A 13911-nucleotide genomic window follows, 5' to 3' on the forward strand; every position below is an offset into this window, starting at 1 on the left:
AAATACATTTTGGTCATAAGAGCACCAGTCCACTCTAGGGACTTTTGTTATTTTATATGGTGGTGCTGTCTGCTTCTCAAGATGTTTCCTCATATCCAATTTGATGATATTACAAGCAGAAGGTTTCAAGAAAGTCAAATGACATGTTATATTTCAGACTTATGCTAGTTGGCATTATGTTTATATCCAATTTCTTAGAGTTTATTTATGGATCTCTCAACTGTTTTGCATTGGAGTGCTAATACTATCAAGATTATGATGTTCATGTTGTTGAATACGACATTGATTGCATGCAAGAGTGAAGGTTCTTTCTGTTTTACTACCACACAAACTGTTCTTCATCCAGTAACTTTAATGTAATGTTTAGCTATTAATCCAGGATATTTATTTATTTACATATTGCTTTTTGTAATAATGAAAGTAAACAGTCTGTTGACATGTTTGATAGTACTGATGAACAGATACATGTAACTCAGTGAATTTCAAAATGAAGACCTAACCAATGCAAATCAGGATATGTTGACAAAGGCAGAGGTACACATTTTAATTTGACAATCCACCATAAAATCGGCAACATGAGAGAGATTTGTGGGCATATTATAGGAAACAAACAAGACTATCTTTACATTATTGAGGTATCAAAGAAACCAGTTATCCATACTTTGGTTTTTATTTATTTTTGTGGGTTTTGGTTTTTTCATGGATTTGCTTCTGTCAGTTTTTGCATATATGTGAATATATATATAATTTCATCGAACATCTGCTAGAAAAAATACCTATTATAGAAGATGCAAAAAATATGTTAACAGCAGACAATGGTCACTTAATTGGTTTAAAAAATACTGTAGCCAGTATGAGTGCTAATAAAGTACCTTTCAAAATCAATTCCTAACACAATATTTTTGTCCGAGTTCTCAACACTAAATTGATATGGTACAGCTTAGCAACACTACGTCAGCCTGTAATTGAATCACATCTATATGATCTTTTACTTAAACCACAGTCCATAATGTTACACCATTAGTGTTATTTGACATCATGCTATGTGGTAATGTCATTATCCCATATGTACACCAAATAAGAGACCTTGATCAATGCAGTGAGAAGACCGTGGAATCCTTCGATGTGTTATGAACGAAAGCAGTTTCTCAGGATAAAATGTGTAAGAGATTTGTCCTAATTATCTGTTGCTCTGAGAAAGCCAGACCTGTGATGTAATTTTGAAATTTTGTGATTATTTACATTACAAACATTTGTTTTTTCCAGAATTGATTGACACAATATATATTCATAATTTTGTCAGAAAGTCAGTCATATGTGAGCTTAACTATTGTCCTGTATTTAGTGTATGTGTGCTACTGTATATATTAATTTGGATTTGTGATTCAAGCAATATTTGAATATTCTATTGTTCCTTTTCTATTGAAATGCATCAATTAAATATCATGTTTTCAGCTGTTCAGGAGGATTTGAATTTTAAAATTTATTGCCTGCAGTTATAAATATATGCTTTGTATAGATCATTCATTCCGATGTCTCATGATTGGTCAGGTTTGTAATTACTGCTTGTAGTTGCAGTATTGTTTAGATTTGTTTCAGATAAAAAAGGATTACATCTTTTCATTATTCTCTCTTTCCTCATCAATAATACTAGTAATAATTAGTTCATGAGTGTCCTTTTTTTTCTCTATCCATACTGATCTAATAACATTAATTTAAGGCAGTGAATGGAAAAGACTGCTGCTGGATACTGTATACATGCATGTTTATTGAAATGACGTAGACTGCTTTTAAATTAAAGGACTTTTTTGTGGTATTAAATTAGGTTCAAATTAAACATGTAAAGTATAGAATTTGATAACAGTAATGAAGTTGAATTATTAAATAGCTGAATTTTGTTCATTTCATGAACAAAACGGCAGTGGAATATTAGCACCATATTTGTTCTTGCGTCTTTAGTTATACAGGTTGCTGCAATCACAAATTCCATAATAAATGTTACCCCCAAAAATAATGAAACCAAAGTAGTTCACATTGCATGCTCTTATCAAATGTTGTGTTATGCAGACGTCTACACAGATATCTCCTTATACTGGGCCATCCAGCACCTTGGAGTCCGATACCAGTCTATGTACTGAACAGGAAGCTGTCTACACCAGCACTCTACAGCTGCCACGTGGAACAACCTTTCAGGGAAACTTTCCTGTAACTACAAACTTACTTTGTGGTTTGGAACATCCTACACTACGACAGAAAGTCGAGTACTCTCAACATTCCAATAATGTTACATTTGCAGGTATTGGGATAATATATGTATGTGAGTGGTAAGATAAAGACAAATTAAATTGTGTTAATATTCTATAAGAAACCATCATTCATTTTGGGTGGCATGTGGATTATTTAAATGTTTTTTAAAATATATATTTGTCTTTTTATGTGTGATTCTTGCCTGTGCAATTTAACAAATAGTAGATACATTGTGATCGCCCTCTTCCATCAGTCTGTCAATCCCAGTCTCTCTCTCTGACAGGGTATGTCATAGCTTTGTCAAACCTTGTGTCTGTTTCTGACAGGATATGTCATAGTTTTGTCCATCTGTGTGTCTCTCTCTGATAGGGTATGTCATAGCTTTGTCCATCTGTGTGTCTCTCTCTGACAGGGTATGTCATAGCTTTGTCAGTCTGTGTGTCTCTCTTTGACATGGTATGTCATAGCTTTGTCCATCTGTGTGTCTCTATCTGACAGGGTATGTCATCCCTTTGTCAATCTGTGTGTCTCTATCTGACAGGGTATGTCATAGCATTGTCAATATGTGTGTCTCTGACAGGGTATGTTATCCCTTTGTCAATCTGTGTGTTTCTATCTGACAGGGTATGTCATAGCTTTGTCAATATGTGTGTCTCTATCTGACAGGGTATGTCATTGCTTTGTCAATCTATGTCTCTCTCTGACATGGTATATCATAGCTTTGTCTATCTGTGTGTCTCTATCTGACAGGGCATGCCATAGCTTTGTCTGTCTGTGTGTCTCTCTCTGACAGGGTATGTCATCGCTTTACCAATCAGTGTGTCTCTCTCTGACAGGGTATATCATCACTTTGTCAGTCTGTGTGTCTCTACCTGACAGGGCATGTCATAGCTTTGTCAATTTGTGTGTCTCTGTCTGACAGGGTTTGTCATAGCTTTGTCAGTCAGTGTGTCTCTCATTGACAGGGTATGTCATAGTTTGTATATATGTGTTCTCTTTCTGACAGAGTATATCATCGCTTTGTCAATCTGTGTGTCTCTCTCTGACAGGGTATGTCATCACTTTGTCAATCTGTGTGTCTCTTTCTGACAAGGTATGTCATAGCTTTGTCAATCCTTGTGTCTCTATCTGACAGGGTATGTCATAGCTTTGTCTATCTGTGTGTCTCTCTCTGACAGGGTATGTCATAACATTGTCAATATGTGTCTCTCTCTCTCTCTGTCAGTGTATATCATTGGTTTGTCAATCTGTGTGTCTCTGTCTGACAGGGTGTGTCATAGCTTTGCCAAAATAGTTTGCAGGATATTATTAAAACTTTGTACTGTAGGTCTGTTATATTGTTGGGTAAGATGTACAGCAAATTGTAATCATTTTTCCTCGTTTCCATTTTTTGAAGAATTTTTAAAAAATTATTAGTAACATAAAAAATTGATCATTGAGATTGCTATTTCTAAACTGCTAGAAGGGTTTTATTAAAACGTTTTAACCTAGATAAGTATTTGACACAATAAAGTTTAGCTTTTTTTCCTCTGCTTCATTCTTAACTCTCATGACCATAAAGTAAAAGCAAATGTTTAATGAAAATTCAGCATACTGATATATATTGTAATTATTCTGGAAACTCTAAATTTTGGGGCTGAAATTTTTAAATTGTTATGTATATTTTATTTAATTGTGTCTTTGTTAGTTATGAAATAATTGTATTTCATTACGTGCTATTGTAATGTAACATTGTATGCTAGACTTGACCATGTCGAAAATTGAGTTCATTTCTGCATGACCTGATTGACTTTTTAAAAACTTTTGGTTTCAATTTATGTAAATAACTAATGCGTAGCTAAATTATTCTCTATGTTTATGAGCTTAATATCAGAATTATTATTAATAGAAGAAGTATATATGTTTATTTTAGTTAGATTTTTAAATTTTCCTAAGCAAATTTTTCAGGTTATGGTTTTTATTTTTTCTAAACATCAGGATCGTTCTAGAAGGTTATTTTTAATTAGGTAATGTTTTTTGTTAGAAAATGTTATTGTGACCTGAGGTCAAGTAGAGTACTATAAAATCTTGTGATTGTGAGGATTTGTTTATTCGCACTTTAACATCTGGCACTTTTAAGTTGTATTATACGTTGGGACCAGGAGTTTGGGGATGGAATCTTTTTTGTTCAGTTATTGAATTCAAGTGATTATTTTCTCTGGAAATACAAAAGTGCTCTGATAAAATTCTTGGATATAAACATTCACTGGAATTTATAGTATATTCAAACCTGGAATTATATTACTGTGATTCAACAAAAGACTGTTGACAAATCAGCATTCCATAAGCTATACCAGACACATCATTTTCTTCAGTTTTGGATCTCTTCAGGACTTGTACTAAGTTTTATTCAGGACTTTAAATTGCTAGGACTTGTATCTGTAATTATTGGATTATTTTGTGATTTAATACGCAATACCGTAAGTTCTTATTTCTCATTTTCAATTTGTATTCTAGGGAAATACATTATTTGTTAAATTTTACAAGCTTGTTGTCTTTCACTCTTTTCTGTTACTTATTTTAGAAGCATAGACTCGTAACATAATTTCAGTTTTCCATGCATATAGGAAGACAGATTCTCAAGCACTCATATGATTGACTGGTGTATATAATGCAGTTTCTCAGTGTGCAGAAAACAGTATTATATACCAAGAAACCAGGCTAAATAGGTGCAAAATGTGGCAGAAATGAAGACAAACTGAAGATGAAGATAATTTAGAGGATAATTTATTGATTTGGACCAGAAATTTGGAAGATTTTTCATTGAACCTCAATTATCACTGACAATAAAATAGTTCTTATAGGTTCATAGGTTTGATTTTATACTTTGTTACTTTTAAATGAATTTGCTATCCATTCTGAATTCCAAAACATTTCATGCTAGGATTCCTGATAGACATACACATAGGTTAACATTTCAGAAATTAATTTTTTTTAAAAGTGACTTGCTTTCATAAATTGCAGAACTGAATTTGACCAAATTTGAAAGAAAGCATCCAAACATGGAAGCCTTTCAATTTTTATAGATGTTGCTGATCTTCAATTAAATATAGTCACCTTTACAACAAGGAGAAAGCATTTAAACAGTTTTTTTAAATACAAAGCTACATAAGAAAATTTAATCAAAGGAGGATTTTGAATAAGGGTCAGTTTCTGCCCCAACTCCAGTTTTCTTCCTTTGATGTATATTACAAGTACACCTCTCTCTCAATAACTTGCGCACATCAGGGTCCACAAACATATAACGCACTATAAGCGAGAGTGTAAGTTACCGAGGGACCTCCAAAAAGTGAAAAAAATCCACTTATACATTGAGATAAACATGGAGGGGTAGGGAACTGGGCTGTTTAATGACTTGTTTAACAATCACATCGATAATAGTTGTTAATAACATGATTTTTCTAATGAAGTTGTTTGTTATTCTGTGTAAATAACATTTATTTTCAAAATGTCCAACATGTGAATGATTGTTCCAACTGGTTTCAACAACCATCATGTGTGAGTGAAAACATCTCTGTATTACATCACTGCATTTTGTTTTGTTGATTAGTCTGGTTACAGGAGTGGTATTTAATAGTATACTAGTTACTACCAAGTCGGGAGTCCAAGTAGCTGGGACCTAGAATATCTGTTGATAAACCAAGCAAATAAGATTTCTTTTTTCAAAAACTAGCGACATTTAGTTTGTGACATTTTTTATTGTTCAGTTAGTACAATATTGATGTCATGATTTCATTAAAGTAATAGTGAAACTTCTTATCATCTTGAGGATATCTCTAAGCGCCATTTCAGGAAGTCTCTGAAAATCGCTTGCCCACAATGGTCCATATCTGTGAAACCAAGCGCTTTATTTTACGAAGCATTCAGTTTGCTTGGTTGCCTTGCTATCTTTGATGACAATTATGAATTTGTTAGTTCATTTAAGGTAGTTTATGTTGCAAAAACAATAACATTTGTAATGATGTTCGATTGATCAACTGAAGTGAGTTCACCGGGGCCACTAGATTTTTAGTGTAGGCTTTGTGTGCCTTTTAACTTTTCTTTATTCCACCTCCTTTATTTGATTCAAAAGACATAATGAACCTGATAATACAAAAGAGACCAGCTTTTAATTCAGTATAACAATAAAACAAAACTTCCATAAGTTAATTATCAAAACACGGTCAGCACTTAATTAGGTTCTCAGAGAAATGCTTGTGGACATAGCTTTTAAGGTAAATTGACACATTTTACGTTTAAATACTCATTGCCTTTATGATGATTACACTCAAAGAGGAACTAAAAGATAGAATTAAAACACAAATTTTACTTAATAAAAATTATTTAATTGGCATTTAAATATTAATGGACTGCCTACGCTAGGCGTAAGTGACATTTTCATTGTTCAAAATTTCGTTGAATGAATATCTTTAATTACGTTGTACTAAGAATGTCATTTCAAAAGAGAATGTAACCAATTATGACTGCTTATTAAAAGTTGATAATTTCAAAATGTTTATTAAAATTTTCTTGTCATATCTACTGCTTTCAACCATAAAATGAACAATATATCAACGTTTCAGTTACCAATTTTGATTGCGATTTTTTTCAAGTTCAGGAAATAGGGATCAATTTTTGGGGGATATTTTCTGGTTTAAAAAATTGGATCCACACCTGATCCCGCATTATAAGTGGGTTTGCCGAGTTATCAGGGCGCAAGTTATCAAGGGAGTGGTGTATTAGGTAATTTGCTGGTTGCAATGATGACAATATAAAAAGATATAGGGACATTTTTCATCTTTTCCACGTATTTCACCTCGATAATGTACTGTCTATCCAAAACCCATTCACCAAAGTTAAATTGAAACTATGCATTTTATTATTTTTCTTGTATGAAGTTGCACCAGGTTTGAATTTAAGAGAAATGATCTGAAATATGTTAATTATCCAAAATGAAACTTTTTAAGACAGTCACTGCAAAACTGATAAAAGCAACAATTGTGTGTGTGTGAAATATTATTAATATTGCTTAGTCATATAAATGAATATGAGGCCTTTCTAGGGACTTTGGAATTCTCTCTTGTTCACTGAGCATATTGGTCATTGTCCCCATGCTCCGGGAGATGAAAGATAATTCTTTTATACTATTTTTAATACATATTTTTCATAACACACACACACACATGTATGTGTACATTTATGAAAAATATTCATTGATGCCAAGTCTCCTCGATCTTGAAAATGAATGCCAGTCTTCATTAGTGTGATTTAAAAAAAGTCCCCTGGCTGGTCTCAAGTATTACACAAGTTTTTCTAAAGTTTCAAAAAAGTATTTTCAGTCAGTACATGAATGTCATACCAAACCTGATGTAATGGCACATGAGTATTTGTCACAAAATTATTAGTAAAATGCATTTAAAGGAAATGTCAAGGTCAGGATTTAAATTACCCAATCCATAATGTTTGTTAGCTTTATAAAGTAATTGAACAAAGCTTAATTCATGGAAATAGCCTCTCACTGGTATATGAACCTTCAGAGTCTGTACACTTGATTATAACAATTCCTTTCATAATTCATCCACATAGTTTATATATCACAAGTTAGTTTTTTATCTATATTTATTCAGTGTTAAGTTTCATTTGTATTCAACTTTTTTGTTCTTGTCTTTTTGTAAATGGTTCTGTCATGTGTGTTATCACCACATTTACTCAACTGTTGCTATGATTACACATATACACAGATGCACTTGCCTTTGCAAATTTAATGCCACATTTGACAAATATACATATACCACTGAAATGGTGTATGTACTTTAAAACATCTAAATTATGTGAACTTACAAATCTTAAATTTTCGTTAGCTTAGTGAATTCACATCTTCTGGCTGATGATTCTCTACAGTTTTTTCCATATATATTTGATATTGAACTTTATGTACATTGAGAAACTTAAACAGTTCAATTTAGTTCATAATCTGTAAAAAATTTAGTTGTTCCTGCAGTTAGATATGGTTGTAAGATGGTTTCAATACTCTGCAGTTAAAATTAAGGTATGAAGTTATCTTCCATTCCATTACATTCTTTTTAACCAGTTGAGCATCAGTACATTCATGGGACTCTAGTTCAAAGTATATAATTTGCCAGAGGTTTTCAATAGAAACATTAATTAAAGATGGTGTTCACAAATGCTTTGCATTACAATGTAATTACTTCCAGTATATCTGTTGCCCAATAATTACCATCTTAAAACCTAATTCAGTGAAAAAAATTTATTCTGCAACTGGATAAAAGAAGAAATATTTTAATAATCTAGTTTGACCAAATACTAATAAAACAGGATGGCATTATGACAGGCCAGGAGATACATGATCATGTTGGTCAGATAATCATGTTTTGGCTAGTCTCTACTGTATGCAGAGCAGGATGTCCTGTTTCAGGGTTTGTCCACAGTGTTTGTATGTGTCTGAATCCTCAATCATGTTCCAAGTTTGCAATTTATACACATACAAACACAGGTGTCTTTATTCTAGCTTTGATACTTGATGTCCAGATGAATAAAACATGCTGAATTCATTTTTTTATATGATTCTAATTGAAATTGAGAAGAAAAAAAATTCATAGTAGAAGCTGTTTTTTTTACTTGCAGTAAACTTTGGACATGAGACTATGTTTTATGGTAAATAGTTGAGTTCACTTGTATGCCACTGATGAATGACTTGTATGAGACATGTAGTATTTATTTCTCTTGTATGCCACTGATGAATGACTTGTATGATACATGTATATTTATTTCTCTTGTATGCCACTGATGAATGACTTGTATGATACATGTATATTTATTTCTCTTGTATGCCACTGATGAATGACTTGTATGATACATGTAGTATTTATTTCCCTTGTATGCCACTGATGAATGACTTGTATGATACATGTAGTATTTATTTCCCTTGTATGCCACTGATGAATGACTTGTATGATACATGTAGTATTTATTTCCCTTGTATGCCACTGATGAATGACTTGTATGATACATGTAGTATTTATTTCCCTTGTATGCCACTGATAAATGACTTGTATGATACATGTAGTATTTATTTCCCTTGTATGCCACTGATGAATGTCTTGTATGATACATGTAGTATTTATTTCCCTTGTATGCCAGTGATGAATGACTTGTATGATACATGTAGTATTTATTTTCCTTGTATGCCACTGATGAATGACTTGTATGATACATGTAGTTTTTATTTCCCTTGTATGCCACTGATGAATGACTTGTGATACTTGTATTTATTTCACTTTCAAAAATCTGACATTTCACTTCATTACATATGCAGATTAGAAGTAACTTACAACTGACCTATAAATCCCCTATTGGTTAAACATATATGACTTGTAAGTTAGTAAATGGTTTTTGGTTCCTTTCTGCTTAAAAGGATTGATATTTGTTATTAAATAATGTAATACTTACAAATGGGTCCATTCAGTCTGCACTAACTATAAACACAGACATAGTATGGCTTTGATATAAGACACAGAAAACTGAATGGATGACAAGCATGTTAATCACAGATTAGATTTATAAATTCTCTTAAACTGTGCCTTTGGTACATTCACAAAATCAAGCAGGAAACATTGAGCAAGTTAAAATTGTGTACTGTTTTATAAGGTAAGAGAAATTGCTGATTTGTTTGAACTTTAAATTGATGTACTTATGCATACCATCCAATTAGTCGCTTGACCATAAAATTCTTTCTAAGATATGTTTTTTGTTTTCATTTATTCCTTTTATTACTTTGAATATGTTTGGTTTGGCAGTAGGTCAGAAAATGGATAAGTATTAGATATAATAGCAATAATACATCACCTGATAAAATTGTGTTGCTTTTCATGGCACTCGCCCCCAGTCCAATGACATTATTCCCTCTTCCTATTCGTATTTGGAGGTCTAGGATCAAAACAAAATAATCCCAGTCTGATATCTTAATCGACTTACGATACATGTAATTGGAATATCTTCCTTGAAAGTCATGCATTTATACAAATTTTGGTGACTTATCACTCCATCAGTTTAGTCATCTATTTGATTTCTTCTTTCAGTTGTATCCTTTTCTTGTGTTGCATTTGTTATTTTATATCAGTTTTCATTGATATTGATGACTTTAAGTAAATCACCTGCAAGTGTGGCTTCTTGTATATCATCTCTCTAAAATGAATTGTTGTCAGAGTTTTTCCTATTCTTTTCTTGTATTTGTATATTTTCTTAGAGCCTTAAATGATGCTTTGAGATGTTGACAAATATTGGCATAACAAGATAACATGAGACACATCACTTATCTTAGCCCATACATGCATAACATGTAAATGTACTGTCTGTTCAATTTATTGTATGTGACTTGATGAAGTTTGAGACTTGGTGAAAAGTCGTTAGGCCTATAGGGCAGGAAGATGTGTCTTGCCTAGTAGTCTTCTTTTCTGGAAGACCTGTTCCATTCCCAGAAGCTACAACACTTCACTTTGTATCAAAGCCACCTGCTTGAATGTGAGATTGCCCAAAGTTATGAAGTCGCCTACTTCCAATAAAAAGGTGTATCTGATCAGTGATTCGAAATTAAATTTGAAGATCAGCACCATACGCCATACAGAAAAATGCCCTCTGAGCAGTTCCTCATTATCACTGCATAGTATCCTTTGACAAAACCATGATGAATACCACATGGTACAGGTATCCATTGTTCAAATCCCTGAGCTTGGTAATCAGTAACAAACCTTTTATGACTGTTCCTAGATGCATCATATCTGGCAGTCATATCTTGGTGCTTGGTACCCTGTTGAAGGAGAAACATTTGTCTCCAGTGGTCTTGCAGAGACTGTTACAGACTATGGTAAATATGTTGAGACAGGAGACCACATTGTATGTAGTGCTCACTGCAGAGTTTATTTTTTTGCGTATGGATGTGGCCATGAAGACTTTTAAGGTTTTGCTGGCTCACAGTAAAAGCAGTTTATGAGCTGACCATCTTGATGCATAGATGTTGTTCAAAGAGCTAATCCCTACAGTGGCATCTCAGATTTGAAGAAATCAGCAACACTGGTGCCTGACCATGGTACCAGGTCCAACCAGTGTTTTAAATAGGGAAACAATTAAAACCAGTAAAGTCCCATTGTACAATATCATTTGATTGCTCTTATGACATGGTTGGTGGAGGGTCCAGGTAAAGAAGAATTGGAAACTGAGCCACTTCTCTAAAGAGGAAGGCAATTGTCCCAAGGAAGTACACCCTCTCCTCTTTCTAATGTCCCAGTTGGTAACATATTAGACCTTTCTTTTGAGGCATGGTCAGATATCACAGACAAGGAGTGTTACTGGCTTCATTAATGAGACTATCCACTTCTTTCAAAGATCCCTATTTGTTCATCAGTTTAAACTGGTGTCTCTGCAGGAAGAGATGTACACCCTTATAAGGAAGGGTATAAGAAGTCCTGCATTTTATTTCCAGATTTTCTTAATACAAGAGATAGCGAGGTCTTGGGTCATCATCAGTATTTTTCCTTTGAACAAATTCCTTCTGGAACTGTGGTTCCTGATTGGAGACAATTACCGCAACTATCTTAAACTAAGTAGTCTCTATAGATCTCCAGAATACTTATCTTCACATCCCCAGCTTCCCAGCCCAGGTAAGTTTTGCAGTAGTTTCTGGGACAGGAAAACATTCTTGTTTTGCTCTTCTTTTGTCCTAACATATGCTTCCAGGACCTATCTGGTTGATGGGTGTAATAAATACTTATTTAATGTCATTACGGGTTTCCATTATTTGCACTTTGATGAAAGGATGATACATGATATACTCAAATCTTAGGGATCTGTCTCTTTTTTGGGAGACAGTGACTCATGCAAGTAGGCCTGATCCCAATCGAGAGAATTTGGATCTTAAACCTTCTCAGAAGTTAGTTTTGCTCTTTTCACAACACTGGACAAGAAAACATTGTTTGTTTGTCTTTGTCTCTCTCTTAACTGTGGATTCTGAATGCAGCAGCAGACTAGTTCCCCAAGGCAGCCTGTACATGCAGTCCACATATTCCCTGCTTCTAGCAAACTGGAGATCTCACAAGAACCCCATGTATACCTGGATTCTATTAGGATCCAAGTTCCCCATGGCAGCCTGTACATGCAGTCCACATATTCCCTGCTTCTAGCAAACTGGAGATTTCACAAGAACCCCATGTATACCTGGATTCTATTAGGATCCAAGTTCCCCAAGGCAGCCTTTACATGCAGTCCACATATTCCCTGCTTCTAGCAAACTGGAGATCTCACAAGAACCCCATGTATACCTGGATTCTATTAGGATCCAAGTTCCCCAAGGCAGCCTTTACATGCAGTCCACATATTCCCTGCTTCTAGCAAACTGGAGATTTCACAAGAACCCCATGTATGCCTGGATTCTATTAGGATCCAAGTTCCCCATGGCAGCCTGTACATGCAGTCCACATATTCCCTGCTTCTAGCAAACTGGAGATTTCACAAGAACCCTATGTATGCCTGGATTCTATTAGGATCCAAGTTCCCCATGGCAGCCTGTACATGCTGTCCACATATTCCCTGCTTCTAGCAAACTGGAGATTTCACAAGAACCCCATGTATGCCTGGATTCTATTAGGATCCAAGTTCCCCATGGCAGCCTGTACATGCAGTCCACATATTCCTTGCTTCTAGCAAACTGGAGATTTCACAAGAACCCCATGTATGCCTGGATTCTATTAGGATCCAAGTTCCCCAAGGCAGCCTGTACATGCAGTCCACATATTCCTTGCTTCTAGCAAACTGGAGATTTCACAAGAACCCCATGTATACCTGGATTCTATTAGGATCCAAGTTCCCCATGGCAGCCTGTACATGCAGTCCACATATTCCCTGCTTCTAGCAAACTGGAGATCTCACAAGAACCCCATGTATACCTGGATTCCATAAGGATCCAAGTTCCCCATGGCAGCCTGTACATGCAGTCCACATATTCCCTGCTTCTAGCAAACTGGAGATTTCACAAGAACCCCATGTATACCTGGATTCTATTAGGATCTAAGTTCCCCAAGGCAGCCTTTACATGCAGTCCACATATTCCCTGCTTCTAGCAAACTGGAGATCTCACAAGAACCCCATGTATACCTGGATTCCATAAGGATCCAAGTTCCCCAAGGCAGCCTGTACATGCAGTCCACATATTCCCTGCTTCTAGCAAACTGGAGATTTCACAAGAACCCCATGTATGCCTGGATTCTATTAGGATCCAAGTTCCCCATGGCAGCCTGTACATGCAGTCCACATATTCCCTGCTTCTAGCAAACTGGAGATTTCACAAGAACCCCATGTATACCTGGATTCTATTAGGATCCAAGTTCCCCATGGCAGCCTGTACATGCAGTCCACATATTCCCTGCTTCTAGCAAACTGGAGATTTCACAAGAACCCCATGTATGCCTGGATTCTATTAGGATCCAAGTTCCCCATGGCAGCCTTTACATGCAGTCCACATATTCCCTGCTTCTAGCAAACTGGAGATCTCACAAGAACCCCATGTATACCTGGATTCCATTAGGTTCCAAGTTATATCACCATCCGAGTTGTTGAAAAATAAGGACAGGTTTC

The 13911-nt window shown here is 34.8% G+C and overlaps 1 protein-coding gene across 5 annotated transcripts in view; it reads left to right on the plus strand.

Annotated features, from left to right (window-relative positions):
- LOC149774832 (uncharacterized) overlaps positions 1-13911 on the plus strand; it is a 120279-nt gene that overhangs the window by 22299 nt on the left and 84069 nt on the right. For all 5 annotated transcript variants that reach the window (XM_089944679.1, XM_089944682.1, XM_089944681.1 and 2 more), the window contains exon 4: positions 2068-2296. In XM_089944679.1, the coding sequence (XP_089800805.1) occupies positions 2068-2296 (229 nt within the window). The remainder of the gene's footprint in view (positions 1-2067; positions 2297-13911) is intronic.

This window comes from Sinohyriopsis cumingii, unplaced genomic scaffold, assembly GCF_028554795.1.
Source record: "Sinohyriopsis cumingii isolate HCF-2022 unplaced genomic scaffold, ASM2855479v2 utg000127l, whole genome shotgun sequence".
Lineage (NCBI taxonomy): Eukaryota > Metazoa > Mollusca > Bivalvia > Unionida > Unionidae > Sinohyriopsis > Sinohyriopsis cumingii.